The following is a 17,630-nucleotide window of genomic DNA, read 5'->3' as shown; positions in this document are numbered from 1 at the left end:
GTAACCAAGTTCATACAGAGATAAAGTATATAGAAATGTATAACTAAATGAAGCTGATACCATAACATAATATACAATGGGTAGAGCAAAAATGAATACTTACATAGATTCTGCGCAATCTTGGGGTCAAGCACCTTCAGCTCTTTAATTCGCTTCTTAATGGATTTTTTATCATCCAGATCCTCCTCTTCTCTTTTTGCTGATGAAAACAAATGGAACAACAATAAAAACCGGAAATTGTTAGCAATGCATACAGTGAATAATTACACACCTAAATGTTTTATTTTTATTTATTTTTACTGACGTGCAAACTGCTGACCGATAAAGGTTTGTTATAATTATATCTTTATTCCCATGTTCAGACAAATTAAGTGTACACGATGTAGTGATTACCCACAGGCATGAGATTTCATAAAGCAAAATATTTTTTTTAATTCTCGCAGATTATTTGACAAAAATGCCAAATGTTCTTCAACATGCAATAATTGTTTATCTTACATAATTGCATACTTCCCACAAAATGACAAGTTTGTCATGACAGCATGCTACAAAAGCAAAGACGATAGATTGGAAATCATTATGCCAAAGTGTTGTAACAATTGCGATTTTTTTACAATGACAGGGTGACTGTCAAACAGGCAGCAGGAGGCAGAACAATATTTGCCATCTTGCCAACAAACTGCCAAGCTCTAGAATGATCCACCCGAATGTATGCCTTTTTCAAAAGGAAGTATTTGCAAGATGTATGTGAAAAACAGTGTTTTGTGATAAGATTTAAAAAAAAAAAAAAAAAACATTTACGTCTCTTTACTAGCAGGTTACAGTAGGAATGAAAGTTTCCGATTCTAGATCTTGAGACACAGTTTGCACACACAGTAATCTAGCTATAGCAAAGAGAGGGGATGGAAGACTGTCCATTGTTCAACCTGGCACTCTTACAAGACTGCTTAATTTTATGATTAAGATGTGACTTGTGACATGAGCGTCTATTGAAGATATTGCTGGTCTGAACACAAACTCACTCCTACAAATACACACCTATAGACAGAAATACACTAAAAATCACACACAGAGTGGACTTACGTGGCTCCTCAGTTGATGTACTATCTTCAGAATCTTTTAACATTTTAAAACAGGTAAAGTACACAGAGAAGAGCACATAAACGTGTGTTAGAGTGCCGTTTTTGTTGCAGTGTGACAGTTAAAAAGGACAAATACAATTCTTGAAATAAAAATGATGAGTAGCTAATAAAATCAATAGGGCTGGGCATTGTAGAGAACCCCAATTTGATTTTAATTCCTTAGTTTGCAATTCAATATAGGTTGCGATTTAATTCAATATTAAAGTAGAACCAAATGGACCCAAAAAACAATTTTTATTTGACACATCACAGAAAAGACTTAACAAGCCAGACGAGGAATGAATGATAAATAAATAAATAAATAAAAAGAAAAGAAAATCACTAAGTATGTGAAATCAGGTCATTACAGTGAAGACAAGAGCACGCAAGTCAATGTAAAACTTTGACATCAGACTTACAAATAGATTTGAGCCACTTTTATAAGACCCTGACCAAGAATGCCTCATCCTCCACCACCGCTGAAAGGGATGAAACTAAATCATACAAGAAAAAAAATGGCACCCCAAACGTTAATAGTTGTGATGGAGCTGTCAAGGATGTGAAACGTTTTTGCAGTGAGAAGAACACCAATGTACTGTGTTTTACCAATGACATGGTGTCTGATATCTCAAAAAAAAAATCCTGGAGGTCACTAATGGGCACCCAACTGTGAAATCTGTCATTATACACACAGGGACCCTGGATGTTGTCAAGCAGCAATCAGAGGTACTAAAGCGAGATTTGATTGATCTCCTAACAAAAGTGCAATGTTTGGATGCTGAGGTTTTCATAAGTGGACCTCTCCCAACTGTACGAGTTGGAGATTAACGTTTCAGTAGGCTCAGTCAATTAAGTAAGTGGCTCAAAGTGAATTTCATTGACAATTTCCACATTTTTTGGGAGCGCAGACATCTTTACAAGGCAGATGGTTTCTTTAATTTTAATTTGTTGGCTGCCAACATTATTTACTGCGTGGATTATTCAGCAGCCCGAAAGGAAAACACCGGCTTTGTTGAAACGGCTGAAGGACAAAATGATGCAGTTGTTCCCAAACAATTTGAGGAACAAGAGATAAGGCGACACGAGGCGTAGATAGATTTATCAGCGTCACTCAACCAATCGGAGGAATGAAATGAGATGACGCAGCACTTTGAGTAGGGTTGGGTATCGTTTGAATTTGAGCGATTCCGGTTCCAAACGATTCTCGATTCCGATTCTTTTAGGGGGCTGGGTAAAAGCACTTTACATGTTGTAAATAGGGCGGCACGGTGGATGACTGGTTAGAGCGTCAGCCTCACAGTTCTGAGGACCCGGGTTCAATCCCCGGCCCCGCCTGTGTGGAGTTTGCATGTTCTCCCCGTGCCTGCGTGGGTTTTCTCCGGGCACTCCGGTTTCCTCCCACATCCCAAAAACATGCATTAATTGGAGACTCTAAATTGCCCGTAGGCATGACTGTGAGTGCGAATGGTTGTTTGTTTCTATGTGCCCTGCGATTGGCTGGCAACCAGTTCAGGGCAACCTGCCCGATGACAGCTGGGATAGGCTCCAGCACGCCCGCGACCCTAGTGAGGAGAAGCGGCTCGGAAAACGGATGGATGTTGTAAATAAAGGGTGCCCAAATTATGAACATCCATTTTCTTAGCAGCCCACAGCATGAACTAAAATAAACATTTGACTCTGGGTTCTTTATAACCAGTATCAATATCAAACCTATGAACTAAAAGGCAATGTATGTGGAACTAACCCAATTGACTTAATATTAATGTTTTCGATAAAAGTTAAATATAGCATTGTTAAAACCGTTATTTGGGACTGTTTCATCACGTCAAATGGTTTATATGTGCAAGTTTTAAGTTGACTTCCTGTGTTAAGCTTCTGGCCTTTTATTTTGAAGGGGACGCACCGGAACTCAGCATTTTGGCACGAAAAATAATTTTGCACGGCACCGGTGATTTTTTTATTTATTTTTAAATGGCTGGAAACAAAAGCTATAAAACGCTGATTCCTTTCCTTACCCACCGATGAAGCACAAGGTTAGTGTTTTTGATATTGTGAGACGTTTATGTGACTTTTGTCCCAATTCATTGTGATGTAAAGTTGCTACGGTGAAGTTTTAGCGTAATGTTAAGCTTTGTTTTTTGTCATCCGCTCTTACGTTTGTTTGAAGACAAAATAAACGCTAAAAACCATCAGTGCAAAAGTGCACGCAACCGTTTACCTTGTTAGTTGTCTCAATATTGGCATAGATGTATTTTATTGTTGCACTCACCGAATTGACTGAGAGTTGACTTGAAAAAATTTTAATGATTCCGGGAGAACCGGAACGTTAGTCCCGGTTCCAATCGGTTCCTGATTCTCGATGCCCAACCCTAACTTTAAATCTCCCGCACACCCCTCCCTGCCCCATTGGAGCAAAGTCTTAACGCAAAACTCACTCTCTGGTACCCTGTAGCGGACATGCTCCCGCAACCTGAGGTGCCACAGCGAATCCCCAATTTGTCACGTATGTCAAAAACACACGAGGAATGAATAAGTCAATTGACAGAGAATACTTTTGAGACAAAGACAACAACAACAAAAAAGTCACTGAGCAATAAAAGGTTGCCAGTAATGTGGTAAAATCTATTTATTTATTTTTAAAATTGTGCAAAAAGATGCAGAGTCCTGTAGCAATTAGAGCAGTTTGAAATGACTAAAGGAACAATAGTCCTGTGCAATGACCATTGTGCAAAGGGCGCCGAGACTTCAAGAAATGTATGCAATTTAAAGTGACGAGTAGTGTGATAATCTGGGACAATGTCGATTGTGCAAATGTTGCAGATGCTACTCAGGCACATGAGTGGCCAGTATTGGTCAACAACAGATATGCAAATAGTGCAGCGTGGCAAGACGACTACAGTGAGTGCACGAATAATGTATAATTGGCCCGACAGAAATATGACAACAAACTCAAGACAAAAATTGTCAGCTTGTTGCAATGGAATTCTAAGTTATCGGTTTTAAGAAGTTAATGGCAAGAGGGAAGAAGCTGTTGCAATGTCTGCTTGTTTTACTTTGCATTGTTCGTTAGCGCCTACCTGAGGGAATGAGCTGGAAGAGGTGGTGACCAGGATGTGGAGGGTCCAAGAGGATTTTTTCATGCTCGTGTCTTAGTTCTGGCAGCGTGCAAGTCCTCAAGGGTGGGTAGGGCGGTACCGACAATCGTTTCAGCAGTTTTGATTGTCCGTTAAAGTCAGAGTTTGTCCTTTTTTTAGCAGCACCAAACCAGACTGATGGAAGAACATAGGACTGATTCAATGACTGCTGTGTAGCACTGCCTCAACAGCTCCTGTGGCAGGCCGTGCTTCCTCAGAAGCCACAGGAAGTACATCTTCTGGTGGGCTATTTTGAGGATGGAGTTGTTGTTGATCTTCCACTTCAGGTCCTGAGAGAATGTAATTCCCAGGAACTTGAAAGTCTCGATGGTTGACACAGGGCAGTTGGACAGTGTGAGGGGCAGCTGTGGCGAAGGATGCCTCCTGAAGTCCACAATCATCTCTCCAGTCTTGAGCGTGTTCATCTCCAGGTTGTGTCGGCCGCACCACAGCTCCAGCTGCTCCACTTCCTGTCGATACGCAGACTCATCACAGTCTTTGATGAGGCCGATGACTGTGGTGTCGTCTGCAAACTTCAGGGGTTTGACAGCCGGGTGCGTTGAGGTGCAGTCATTCGTGGAGAGAGAGAGGAGCAGTGGAGTGAGGACACAAACTTGGGGCGCCCCGATGCTGGTGGTGCGTGTAGATGAGGTGGTGTCCCCCAGCCTCACCTGCCGTGTCCTACCCGTCAGGAAGCTGTAAATCCACTGGCAGATGGCAGGTGAGACTCTGAACTCGAGAAGCTTGGAGGAGAGGAGTTCGTGGATGATGGTGTTAAACGCAGAGCTCAAGTTGACGGTCATGATCCTCGCCCAGGTCCCTGCGCCGTCGAGGTGCTCTAGGATGAAATGCAGTCCCATGTTGACTGCATCATCCGCAGACCTGTTTGCTCGGTAGGCAAATTGAAGAGGGTCCAGCAGGGGACCTGTGATACTCTTGATGTGGACCAGCACGAGGCGTTCAAAGGACTTCATGACCACAGATGGCAGGGCGACAGGCTTGTTGTCATTCAGACCAGAGATTGCAGGTTTCTTGGGGAGTGGGATGATGGTGGAGAGTTGGAAACAGGATGGTACTTTACACAGTTCCAAAGATCTATTGAAGATCTGTGTGAAAACTGGAGCGAGCTGGACTTTGAGGCAGGATGGGGACACAAGGTCTGGGCCTGCCACTTTGTTAATCTTTTGTTGTTTGAAGATGCATCTCGCATCCTGTTCGTGGATGGTCAACGGAGAAGTCAGAGATGTGATGGTGGTCCGTGGTGCAGCTGGGTGGGTGTGGGGTGTGAAAGTGTCCTTTTCAAATCTGCAGTAGAGGGGTTTCAAGTCGCCGGCTATTCTTTTATTATTCTCAGCATGGGGGGTTGGTCGCTTGTAATTGGTTAGTGATTGTAATGCATGCTCGACTGATTTAGAGTTGTTAGCGGTAAATTGTTTTTCTAAATTTACTGCACAATTTCTCTTTGCAATGTGAATTTCTTAAGTCAGCTGGTTTCTCGCGCGATTATACAGGGCCCTATCCCCACTTCGATATGCATTCTCTTTTGCCTGGCGAAGTTGCTTAAGTTTGGAAGTGAACCATGGTTTGTTGTTATTGAATGTGCGAAATGACTTTGTTGGTACACACACCTCTTCACAGAAACTGATATAGGATGTAACAGTGTCCGTATATTCATCCAGGCTGCCAGCTGAATTTTCAAAGACACAGCAGTCTGTGCAGTCTAGACAGCTTTGAAGTTCTATCTTTGGTTCGTTGGTCCACTTTTTCACTGTTTTCACCGTAGGCTTTGAGCATTTAAGTTCTTGGCTGTATGTTGGTATTAAGTGAATTACGCAGTGATCAGACTAGCCCAGAGCTGCACGAGGTATGGCACGGTATGCGTTATTTAGCATAGTATAGCAGTGGTCTAAAATGTTATTTTCCCTGGTCGAACAGTCGATGTGCTGCTTGTATTTAGGGAGTTCGTGGTTGAGTTTAGCTTTGTTAAAGTCCCCACAAATATTGGGTGAGTCTGGGTGGTTTTTTTTCGAATTTTGTTTACTTGTTCAGCGAGCGTTTTTGTTAAATATATTCTAGAAGTTATCATTTATTTGCTTAGCTTGCATTAGTATTATGGACGATTTTAGATGCCTCGCCTTCAAAAAGATGACTCAGCATCATCCGATGGAAGGGCGCCTGGACCAAGGACGTGATCGGATGTGGTCGGGGACGTGACAGGTGTTGGTCCAATGTTTTGTGTTGTGTCTTATTGTTTAGAACATTATGTCTGGGAAAACCCCTCCTATTTTCAAATAAATGCAGGAGCGACGGGAGAGATTGGTTAGAGCGTGTTGAGAGGCTGTGATCTGAACAATCTCCCATACGCCCTTCTCATGAGAAAAAGAAACCAGTGTCTTCATTCCTTTTGTGTCTATTTTTTATAATGTTTGGTAAGATAAATCCAACATTAAGTTGGTCCTTCGAGCCGGATGTCAACACACCCGAGGATTCCAGTTGTGGAGCCGACTTCCAGTTAAGAGACCGTGGCCACGGCAAGTAAGACCCTTTACGGGACTGGTCTTCGTCCTCCTCAACTGGGATCTGAAGGTTGACGACAATCCACAGGATTGAAGACGACTGGTGAGTTAAATTTTAAAAAAACAATTTAGGAAAAAGGACAGCGGAGTCCGACATATTCCGCGAGGACGGCGGAGTCCTGTACGTACTTAAATTCCGTGTTTAATAAACCTTGTGTAATACTAGTCACTGGCAAGTAATGGAGGGACGGCGCAGTCCGACAAATTCCGCGAGGACGACGGAGTCCTGTACGTACTTAAATTCTGTGTTTAATGAATAAAGAAACTAGGAAAGTTTTGTGGGGTCGTAGTTAAATTCCGTATAGGACGGCGGAGTCCTCTAATGAGCTGTTGACAGACGTAGTTAAATTCCGTATAGGACGGCGGAGTCCTCTGACGAGCCAGTGTGAATGAAAACTGTTTGAATGAGAGTGTAAATGGGAAATGGGAAACCACTAGGTTTTTCATTCCATACCAAAACAGTGGGAAAGTAAACGGTGGACTTTTGTAGATGCAAAGGCAAGAATTCTCCACTCGAAAGAGTTGAAGTGAGAATTACCACAGAAAGTAAATTTGAATCACCGTCCTACTGAAAAGAAACAGTGTTCTAGACTACCCTAGGTAGTATTACACTGAACCAAATTCTTTCAAATGGGGAAAGGAAGTAGTAAAATAAAAAACAGGAATACACTGCAGTGTAAAGGTTGGAAGTTCATTAAGTAAAATTTTAAAGAAAAAAGAAAAAACAGGATCCTGATAAAATTTAATATTTAGAGACAGGGATAACCGAACACGGCTTTAATGGTTGGTTAAATACACAAAAAATAGCCGCGTTGCAGGAATCATATTATATAAAATAAAAGAGAATACGGACAAACTACCGCATGACTAGGCCAGCCTGCTTCCCAACTCAACAAATCCTCTTGTGTAAACATTACAGAGAATGAGGAGGTGGATTTCAATTTACAGGACATTCTGAGTTTGGACACTGAAAAACCTGAAATAACCTTGTCAGTAAATGGGAAAGAAAGAGAGGACCTCTATGTAACACTGGAAAAACAGAGAAAGTACATTCTATTACAGAATCGATATCCCAGACAAACCACCGTTAAACATGGGAAAGGCCCTGTTGTCTGCAGCCTTGCAGCTTATCACAAAAATAGAAGATAAAAAAAAGAATGTGATGAGCTGCAGTAATACAGAGAGCAGCATGCGTACCAAATCCACGCACATTGTTAAATTCATTAAGACCAGACGCTACTGTGTTTACAGTAGTGGACGTAAGTAATGCATTCTTTTCAGTACCAATAGAAAATAACAGTCAATTTTGGTTTGCATTCACATTTGAGAAAAAAAATATATATACATTTACTAGATTACCGCAAGGTTACTGTGAAAGTCCAACTATTTATTCACAAGTTATGTCAACACGCATGTCTTCTGGCATCTACAGATGGAGAGACATGCAAAGATTCATTGACCTTGCTGCATCATCTAACAGAAGAGGGACATAAAGTTAACAAAAATAAATTGCAATGATGTAAAATGATGTAAAAATCCTAAACCACAGACGAAGAAACATATAATAATCATTTTTAGGTCTGACAAATTATTGTAGAGCATGGATTCCAAACTATGCAGAAATTGTTGCACCATTGTCAAAATTAATGTATGAAAACAACCTTAAAATTACATCACCTGTTTAATGGAGTACAGAGGCAGAAAAGGCCTTCTGTGACATTAAACAACATTTGGTGTCGAGTGCTGCACTAGGCCTTCCAAATTTAATGATAAAACATTCATTCAAATGGTAGATTGTAAAAGCTATTGCATGACCTCCGTACTTACACAACAATACGGTGATAAGCTAAGACCAATAGCTTATTTTTCAACTAAATTGGACAACGTAACGTGTGCATTACCACATTATGTCAGAGCATTTGTGGCAGCCTTGACGGCAGTAGGGAGCAGTTCACCCTAAAGGTCCCACATACAGTGTCTGCTCTCCTATTGCAAACCAATATGGCGTTTTTATCACCTGCAAGACATTTATCTTGCATTGCCATCTTGCTGTCACAACCACATTTGACTGTTGAGCGATTCACAACCTTAAATCCAGCCACACTAATACCCTTACTTGATGACGGCACGCAGCATGATTGACAGGAATTGGCTGAACAAGCTGCTGAATTAGTAGCATTAACCGAGGCATGCAAACTAATGATAAATAAAGATGGTACAATCTATACTGATAGCCAATATGAGTATTCCACAACAAAAACGCAATTATTGGGAAAAACAAAGTGCAAAACTACAAAATGAAATTTACATTAGCACAGGGAGAAAAAAAAAAAAAAAAAAAAAAAAAAAAAAAAAAAAACCTATTCAAATGGGCTGCTATATTGAGCCATGCTGTGTCACATGTCTCAACCGGAGGGATGGTGGCACAGATAGATTGACACTTTACAGCCCTAAAAAAAAAAATAGCAGAAAGAAACACGTGGCTTCATTTAACACACTGTAAAACAGTCATTTCAGCTGAGTACTCAAATAGGGAAGGTGAGCAAAAGTCTGATAACGGAGCGGGAGCAGATGTGTAGATTCTGAAAACGCTTGCTGGTCAGTGAAGAAAAAAGACACCAACCCTTTTAGTGAGAACTCAGCAGAAAGGCACACCCACGTTAGTTATGAGATTCGATAAGTTGTTACGTAGCAACTTTGGCTACTATGGTGTTGGTTTTGTTTTTGTGGTACATGGGACGTCCCACCCTAAATGATACAACCAATTTTTTAGATAGAAAATCACCTACCAACTGGACCAATATGACGAACCCAATAATAAAAAATGTTTTAATCATTAACTCGTATCAAAAGGAGTACAGTTGAAGATCAGAACTGTGGGCATGGCCTCCAAACGCGGCAAAACGGTTTAATATTTTGTGCCCCCCAAAATAGAGCTGCTTTAATCCTAATTCCATATGCGGCTCTCACCAATGATGCTCAAGAGAATGGGCAGAATTGGGGATTTGGATATGACTGGTATGCAACTGTAGGCTTTGAATGGGAACACCTTATTGGTGAAACAGGTTATGATTGGTCCAGTTGGTCAAAAAAAAACCGCAAAAGAACATAGAAAGAAGTTTAACCTAAGCAAAACGGCCCATAGTTTAATATTGAAATACAAATCAAGTCACCCAATGTGTTTGATAGTGAGCTTGTGGGCCTATTCTGGTGGAAAAGATCCCCACTTCCAAGTAGCATTGTGTTATAGGAACCGTGTTAAACCAAAAATGCCATTGAAAACTTCAAAGAAAGGTGGACAAATTTTAATGGTTAACAACATAACTACTGATGATTGGTTCCTTGTTGTCACAGGAGTTTCAGGACAAAATAACAATTGGTTACTATTGATGGAACAAGCAGCAAATGTAGCGAGAAAAGATTGTGTTGTTTGCATGGGTCCCAGGCCTTTGTTGCGCATAGTTCCGGCATAATTATCACAAGATTGTATTATTCCATTTGCACACTGATTGAGGAGCATCTGCAACATTTGCACAACCATTGTCCCAGATTATCGCACTACTCGTCACTTTAAACCGCATACACTCCTTGAAGTCTTAGCGCCCTTTGCACAATGGTCATTGCACCGGACTATTGCGATATTAGTCATTCGAACTGCTCTAAGTGCTAGAGGACTCTGCATCTTTTTGCACAATTGTTTTTTGTCAATGTCTTTATGTCTCCAAAGTGATTGTCTGTTGTACTAGAGCGGCTCCAACTACCGGAGACGGGTTCCTTGTGTGTTTTGGACATACTTGGCAAGTGGAGATGATTTTGATTCTGATAGACTGTTTGATAGATGGCGGCACGGTGGCCGACTGGTTAGAGCGTCAGCCTCACAGTTCTGAGGTGCGGGGTTCAATCCCCGTCCCCGCCTGTGTGGAGTTTGCATGTTCTCCCCGTGCCTGCGTGGGTTTTCTCCGGGCACTCCGGTTTCCTCCCACATTCCAAAAACATGCATTAATTGGAGACTCTAAATTGCCCGTGGGCATGACTGTGAGTGTGAATGGTTGTTTGTTTCTATGTGCCCTGCGATTGGCTGGCAACCAGTTCAGGGTGTACCCCGCCTCCTGCCTGATGACAGCTGGGATAGGCTCCAGCATGCCCGCGACCCTGGTGAGGAGAAGCGGCTCAGAAAATGGATGGATGGATGGATGTTTGATAGATTACCTAAAGATATAGCTGGATTGTGCGTTATTATCACTTTGATATTGCATGTGTCAGTATATCCTATGCCTGTTCAAGATTTAATGGAAAGGGCACCAATGTTTTTGTCCAATCTAGAACATAGACAAAAAAGAGATTTATCCTGGCAGAGGGAAAATTATCTAACATAAAACATACATCGACGCCATAGGTGTTCCTCGTGGGGTTCCTAATCAATACAAATTAGCTGACCAAGTTGCAGGAGGATTTGAATACTTCATATGCTGTTGGTGTACGATTAATAAAAATGTTGATGGGATAAACTATATCCACTTCAATGTACAGAGATTAGGAAATTGGACTCAGAGTGGGTTGGAAGCTGTGCACGAGCAGCTCAAGGACGTTCCAAAGACCGCATAGCTGTCGACATGCTCCTCGCAAGAGAGGGAGGTGTTTGCGGTATGTTTGGAGAACAAACAATACTGCTTCAGATGGCAGCTTGACCAGAGCCATCGATGGTCTACGGACCCTCAATCAACACTCCTTGTGGAACAGCTGAATGGACGTTTTTGGTAAATATAAAACCCTAATTTCACCAATATTGATATCAATTGCTGTTTTTGCAGCCATTCTGACATTGTGTGGATGTTGTTGTATCCCATGCATTCGGGCATTAATCAGTAAATTAATCACCACAGCCATAACCCACATGGAACCGTATGGAGCAGATTTATCCTTTATTGGAGGTTGATAATAATGACGATGATGATGATGATGATGTTGTTTTACCTGATTTGTTTCCTGATCCAGGTGATTACGATGTTTAAACTACAACATTCATGTATGACAAGTTTACTCTGAGTGTAAATGTATTTGTTTCATAAAAATGATTCTACAGTTAAAAATCGAAATGAAGTGAGTCTGTCTGAGATCGACAGACTTGGGTCAAATGTTGGGTAAGATAAATCCAACAGTTTTTTTCATCTATTTTGTCATAACAGGAGTCTAACATTCATGTTGACAATAACGGAAAAAAAATCTAAAGAACTCTCTGCTATACTAGACACATTTGACCTCTCTCAACACATAAAAGGTCAGAGGACAAAGATGTTAAACATTTTCTTGATAACTCTAGAACCCCTTGACAAACCACAATTGCCATTTCAAGGTGATTATATCACAGATATACAGCAGTTAAAACGATAAATATGATGCAGAATGTGCCTTCTGCTTTTTGCATCTAGTGCCTTCGGGTCTCTATCCGGGCACTGTGACGTAACACGAGCCAAACAGCCTGTTGATTCGGCGTTGTGTGCTATTGTTCCAGGCTGTTGCTCCCATCCTTGTGTATTTGTTGTCGTATGATTTAGCGATGTCACGATGGTTTATTGTGTGGCATTTGGTTGTACAAATGGTTCAGGGAGTGGGAAGAGTTTTTTTTTTTTTTACTTTCCAAGTGAAAAAGGAATACGTGAGCAGTGGATAGGTCAATCGACAGGGGAAGAAACGTGGTCACATATGGGTGCCTAGCAAGCATTCCAAACTCTGTGCTGATCACTTCGAACCAGCATGTTTTGAGAAAGACTTAGCAGAATGCATTGGATACAGAGGTAGAGGCGGGAATCAGCTGCGGTGCCAACTATTTTTCCTACGGCCATCGGGATCTCAACCGCCAGCAACAGAATTAAATCTCACAGCCGCCACGGTGAAGCGGCGTAGACAAGAGGTGCGGGTTTCCTTAGACATACCTACGACTCTATTATGGTTACTATGCACTGGAGAGTAGGAAAAAAAGACCCACACAGTACTTTTCAGTACTGTTGTCTGTACTTTTGCCTATATGACAAGCCAACAGACACAGCAAAGACTTTCTGTGTGGCGTGTTATAACGGTACTCGAGCAAGGGGCACACAATATATAGGAATACTGCATACTATGTAAAAGCTTGTGCCGTGTCACTGAAACGTATACGAATATATAACACGTACAGTCGTGCTAAAAAATATTGGCACCCCTGGGGTGCCATTATTTCAAGCCATGACTGTATAAAAAGACATGCTTTTGAGATACCGTCACATCAACCCAGTGGTCTCTTTTTCTGTTGTAAAGCTGCTACTTGGCTACTCGTCGTCGTCACTGTCAGGTTCCGATCTCCCGATCGGCTCAAACGTACGGTTTGACGATGCCAAGTTCAGTTGGGTGCCCCTGTACGTCGAAATCCTCCTCCTCCTCATATTCCAACACGTTGCTCGCCATTGCGGATAGAGCGTAGCGCTCTGTGTTTGTCAATTGCAACGTCTTTTCTGGTAGTCCTTGAAGTGGATAGAGTAACCACACCCCGGTGACTTGAGCTTCAGGTATGTTCGAGGAGGGCTTAATGCGCGTAAATAAAACCTAATTTTTAGCTAAACTGTAATTGGAAACTTGCTGGAAGTTACGTGCATGTATTACATAACATATAAACAATGCAAATGAAGAATTTTAACTGACCCCATGACAACTTTGTCATCTGACCTTTAAGAGTCCAACCCACACTCAAGGTCACATCTTAGACCTGGTCATCTCTAAGGATGTTGAAATTCTATCACTTGACATTAAGGATATGGCTATTTATGACCATTTTTGTGTATGTTTTGAATTACAGATCCAGACAACCTCTATGTCTATTAAGAAAAGGTAGTACATAAATGAGAGTACCGCCACAAAGTTTATGGAGACCATAGCTGTGCCACAAACTGTGAATGCTGAGACAGTTAATGAAGGTTTGGATAATTTCACCTGGAAAATCTCAAATGTCATGAATGCTGTTGCTCCTATTAAAATGAAGACAATCTTGAGGCGACCTAGAACACCGTGGAGGAGCACAATGAGGGTAAAGACCTCTAACTCAAAGTGTAGGAAAGCAAAACGTAAGTGGAGAAAAACTAAACTCCAAATTGACTATGACCTCTACAGACAAAGTCTTTGTAATTTTAACCAAGAGTTAGTCAGGTCTAGACAGCAACACTTTTCTGAAATGATAAGTAAGAACTTCAACAAGGCTCACCATCCCTCGATGCGCCAGCACAGCAACTACGTACACCAATTGACTAACATGCATGTGATATAGTGTTCATTCACTTAAAAGTTTGACAGAAACTATAGACTTGAATTACTTGTGCTAGGATGACTAATAACAACACAGGTTATACTCACATCAACTCACAGGTTCTTTCAGGTGTTTAGACACTTAAAAAGAATCCCACCGCACCACTCGCCATTAACAATGTCTTGCTCATTTTCCCACATCCTGTCCTGTCCTTCTCTGTCCTCTCTTATCCGGTTCTCTTCGCTAGTTATTGCATGTCTTCACCGGGTGCCCCCCCTCCCTCACAAATCTACAAATAACTGTTGTAATGTTACTTCTGTTCAAATATCAAGACTGTCTCACGATTGTTCTGCTGTGGTTTTCACCCCGAGACCCCCTGTCCACTCTCTCCCTCTGTCTGTCTGTCCCTAAAACTCTTTTCTGACCGGCTGCATTTTCAATAAACATCAGAATATTTAAAATTTTGAAAATAAACAGAGGGAGTACCGTAATTTCTTGTGTATAATACTATTTTTTTTCCACAAAAAAATTGTCAAGTCAATAGTACGCATTATACATAGGTATAGGGGCAAATGGGGAAGAAATTTCACATTTTATAAATGTATGCCGCCATCTAGTGGTAATGAAAAAGCTGTACACTTTCATTCCGTATGACTGCGTATATGTACAGTTGTGCTCATAAGTTTACATACCCTGGCAGAATTTGTGAAATATTGTTTTTTTTTTTTTGTTTTGTTTTTGTTGTTTTTTTTTTTTTTTATAAATATGACTGAACAACAACCATCATTAATTTCTTTATGGTTATGTTTTGTTTAATGATAATGCTTTTCTGAAATGCTTGACTGTTTAATTTGAATCCCATTCAAATAAAATTTCCCATTTCCCCTGGTCCTTAATGTTTTCTTTAAAGAATTGTACCCATCTTACAAATTCTACCTGGCTAATCAAACATATGAGCACAATTGTGTTTTTTCTCATTTACTAAGTAAAAGTAGGGCTGTGAATTTCCAAATAAAAGCAAGTCAAAAAAAGTATTACGTGTTCAAATAAAGTGCTTAACTTCAGAATAATCCTTTGAAAAAAAAAAACTAACAAAATACAGATAATACTTCATGTTTTGATCATATGGGTAGAAGCCAAATCATGCATTGTAAAAATGCATTACACATAGGTAGAAGGGTTTTCCAGAATTTTGAGGTAAACTTTGGGGGTGCGTATTATACATGGTTGCGCATTATACGCGAGAAATTACGGTATTTCAAACTCCTCTGTTGCACAGCAAAACTGTTCCAGCACAAAGGCCAACAGATCCACTATTCTGCAAGGCTATCCTACTGAACAGGACAGGTTATGAATAAAAAATAAAAAAGAACTTCAACAATACAAGCAATCTGTTTGCTGTGGTTGACGAGCTTACAACCCCCCGAATCAGATAGCTCCAGAACTCCTAACAGTAGGTAATGCATTGAATTTGCTTATTTTAGTGAAAACTACAATCAATCAGGTTAAAAAAAAACACGCCCACGCGTCAGCACAAATCACCAAAATGATAAAATGATACTAAATCTGAAGCCACCCAGGAAAAACTCTATTACAATGTCAGAATTTGTTACAGTTGACCAAAAATCTGTAGCGAAAACGGTTCAGCAGCTGAAACCATCGTGCTGTCTTGACTCAATACTATCTGACTTTTTCTATTGTGAAGTCTGTGCTAGCTGATTTGCAGTCCGACCAAGTCTTTCAACAGTCATATCAATTATTAAACCTGCCTTCTACCATCTGAAGAACATATCCAGAGTGAAGGCTTGCATGTGCCAAACAGACCAGGAGAAGCTCATCCATGCTTTTATCTCAAGTAGACCTGACAATTGTAATGGTCTTCTGACTGGACTCCCCAAAAAGAGCATTAAACAGCTGCAGCTCAGGTTCTGACCAGAACAAAGAGGTCAGAGCATATTACTCCAATTCTAAAGTCTTTACACTGGCTTCCAGTCAGCTTTAGAATAGATTTTAACGTTCTGCTACTGGTCTATAAATCACTAAATGGTTTAGGTCCTGAATACATGAAAGAAATGCTAATGGTATATAAACCCAGTAGGGCTCTGAGATCAACAGACTCAGGTCAAATAGTGGAGCACAGAGTCCAAAGCAAACATCGTGAAGCAGCATTTAGCTATTATGCTGGACACAAATGGAATAAGTTCCCAACAGAAGTGGCGTCAGCCCCAAGTGTGAATGTTTTTAAGTCCAGGTTAAAAACTATTTTTTGCTTTTTGGATCATTTCCACTTTTAAATGGTATTTCTTGCACTGTACGCCGTTTTAATTGTACTTTTATTTCATTTTATTTCCTCGGTTTTAAATGTTTATTAGCTGTTTTTTTCCTTTGTTTTTAAATGCTTTTAATCATGTAAAGCACATTGAAAAGTTACCTTGTGTATGAAATGCGCTATGTAAATAAATTTTATTTGCTTTGCTTTAGCCTCTGACCCAGCATAATGACCATCAGCCCTTTGATTAGTGGATGGTTGTTCATCTGTTAGTAAGTTAGTCCTTTTTTTAACAGTATTTTTTGTTGACTTTTGTTACCCAATACTTGATCTTTTTTTCATCTCACATTTGACAAATAAAAACATTTAAACTACTAAAAGCTAAACGAAAACAAAGCATTTTTTTTTTAAATAAAACAAATAAAAACTAACAAACCTGCTGTAAAACCTAATTAAAACTAACTGAATTTAAAAAGAAAAATTCAAAACGAACTAAAAACTAACTACAGTGCCGTGAATAAGTATTGACCCTAACTATAATGGAAAAGCCACAACTATTAAATGGAATAAAGAGCTCAAAAGGTTAGAGAGTCATGTCCTACTCTTACGAAGCTGGCTACATTTTTAAGGGTACATGACAAAGCTTTGACAATTGGCAAAACTGCATACGCACATTTCACCCGAAAAATAGCTTCCCACAAGGCTGTATCAGTAAATTGCACTGTGAAAGCACGAAAGGGAATGGTGGTTGAAATAAAACTGCTGTGAAAAAAAAGACCATGACTGATGCTGTACATGACAGGCTGGCCTCAGAGACAACCAAGGAACACCTCAAATGTTCCCGATAAAACACTCAAACATACACACCAATCACAACACACACACACCCATGCACATTGGCGCACACACACACAAAATTATTCATCGACCAAACCTGTACACTCACAATTTATCGTACCTTATCAGTTTATTCTGATCAGCCAACGTTTGTGCTGATTTAGCCCGATATTTGATCAAACATTTCTTCAATGTTGGTAGTGAAGGACATACGGTATTACATCGTCAAGACGACTCATCACTTATCATGTGAATACTCCAATGTAATGCATTACATTACATTGGAGTATTATGTGTTATGTGACAGAAGAGTCTCTGCTAGGATGAAGGGCAAAGTTTATAAAACAGTGGTGAGGCCAGCCATGATGTATGGATTAGAGACAGTGGCACTGAAGAGAAAACAGGAAGCAGAGCTGGAGG

The 17,630-nt window shown here is 40.5% G+C and overlaps 1 protein-coding gene across 7 annotated transcripts in view; it reads right to left on the bottom strand.

Annotated features, from left to right (window-relative positions):
• The window catches only part of LOC133472273 (protein diaphanous homolog 3-like), a 247,402-nt gene that overhangs the window by 151,360 nt on the left and 78,412 nt on the right, over positions 1-17,630 (bottom strand). For 4 of the 7 annotated variants that reach the window (XM_061762856.1, XM_061762881.1, XM_061762891.1 and 1 more), the window contains 2 exons: positions 1,084-1,116; positions 104-199 (listed from right to left, as the gene is read on the bottom strand). In XM_061762856.1, the coding sequence (XP_061618840.1) occupies positions 104-199; positions 1,084-1,116 (129 nt within the window). The remainder of the gene's footprint in view (positions 1-103; positions 200-1,083; positions 1,117-17,630) is intronic. The other 3 variants (XM_061762871.1, XM_061762899.1, XM_061762909.1) reach the window with 1 other exon arrangement.

This window comes from Phyllopteryx taeniolatus, chromosome 2, assembly GCF_024500385.1.
Source record: "Phyllopteryx taeniolatus isolate TA_2022b chromosome 2, UOR_Ptae_1.2, whole genome shotgun sequence".
NCBI classification, from domain to species: Eukaryota; Metazoa; Chordata; class Actinopteri; order Syngnathiformes; family Syngnathidae; genus Phyllopteryx; species Phyllopteryx taeniolatus.
Note: the sequence above shows the minus strand (reverse complement) of the source record. Positions and strands in the feature narration are given on the sequence as shown.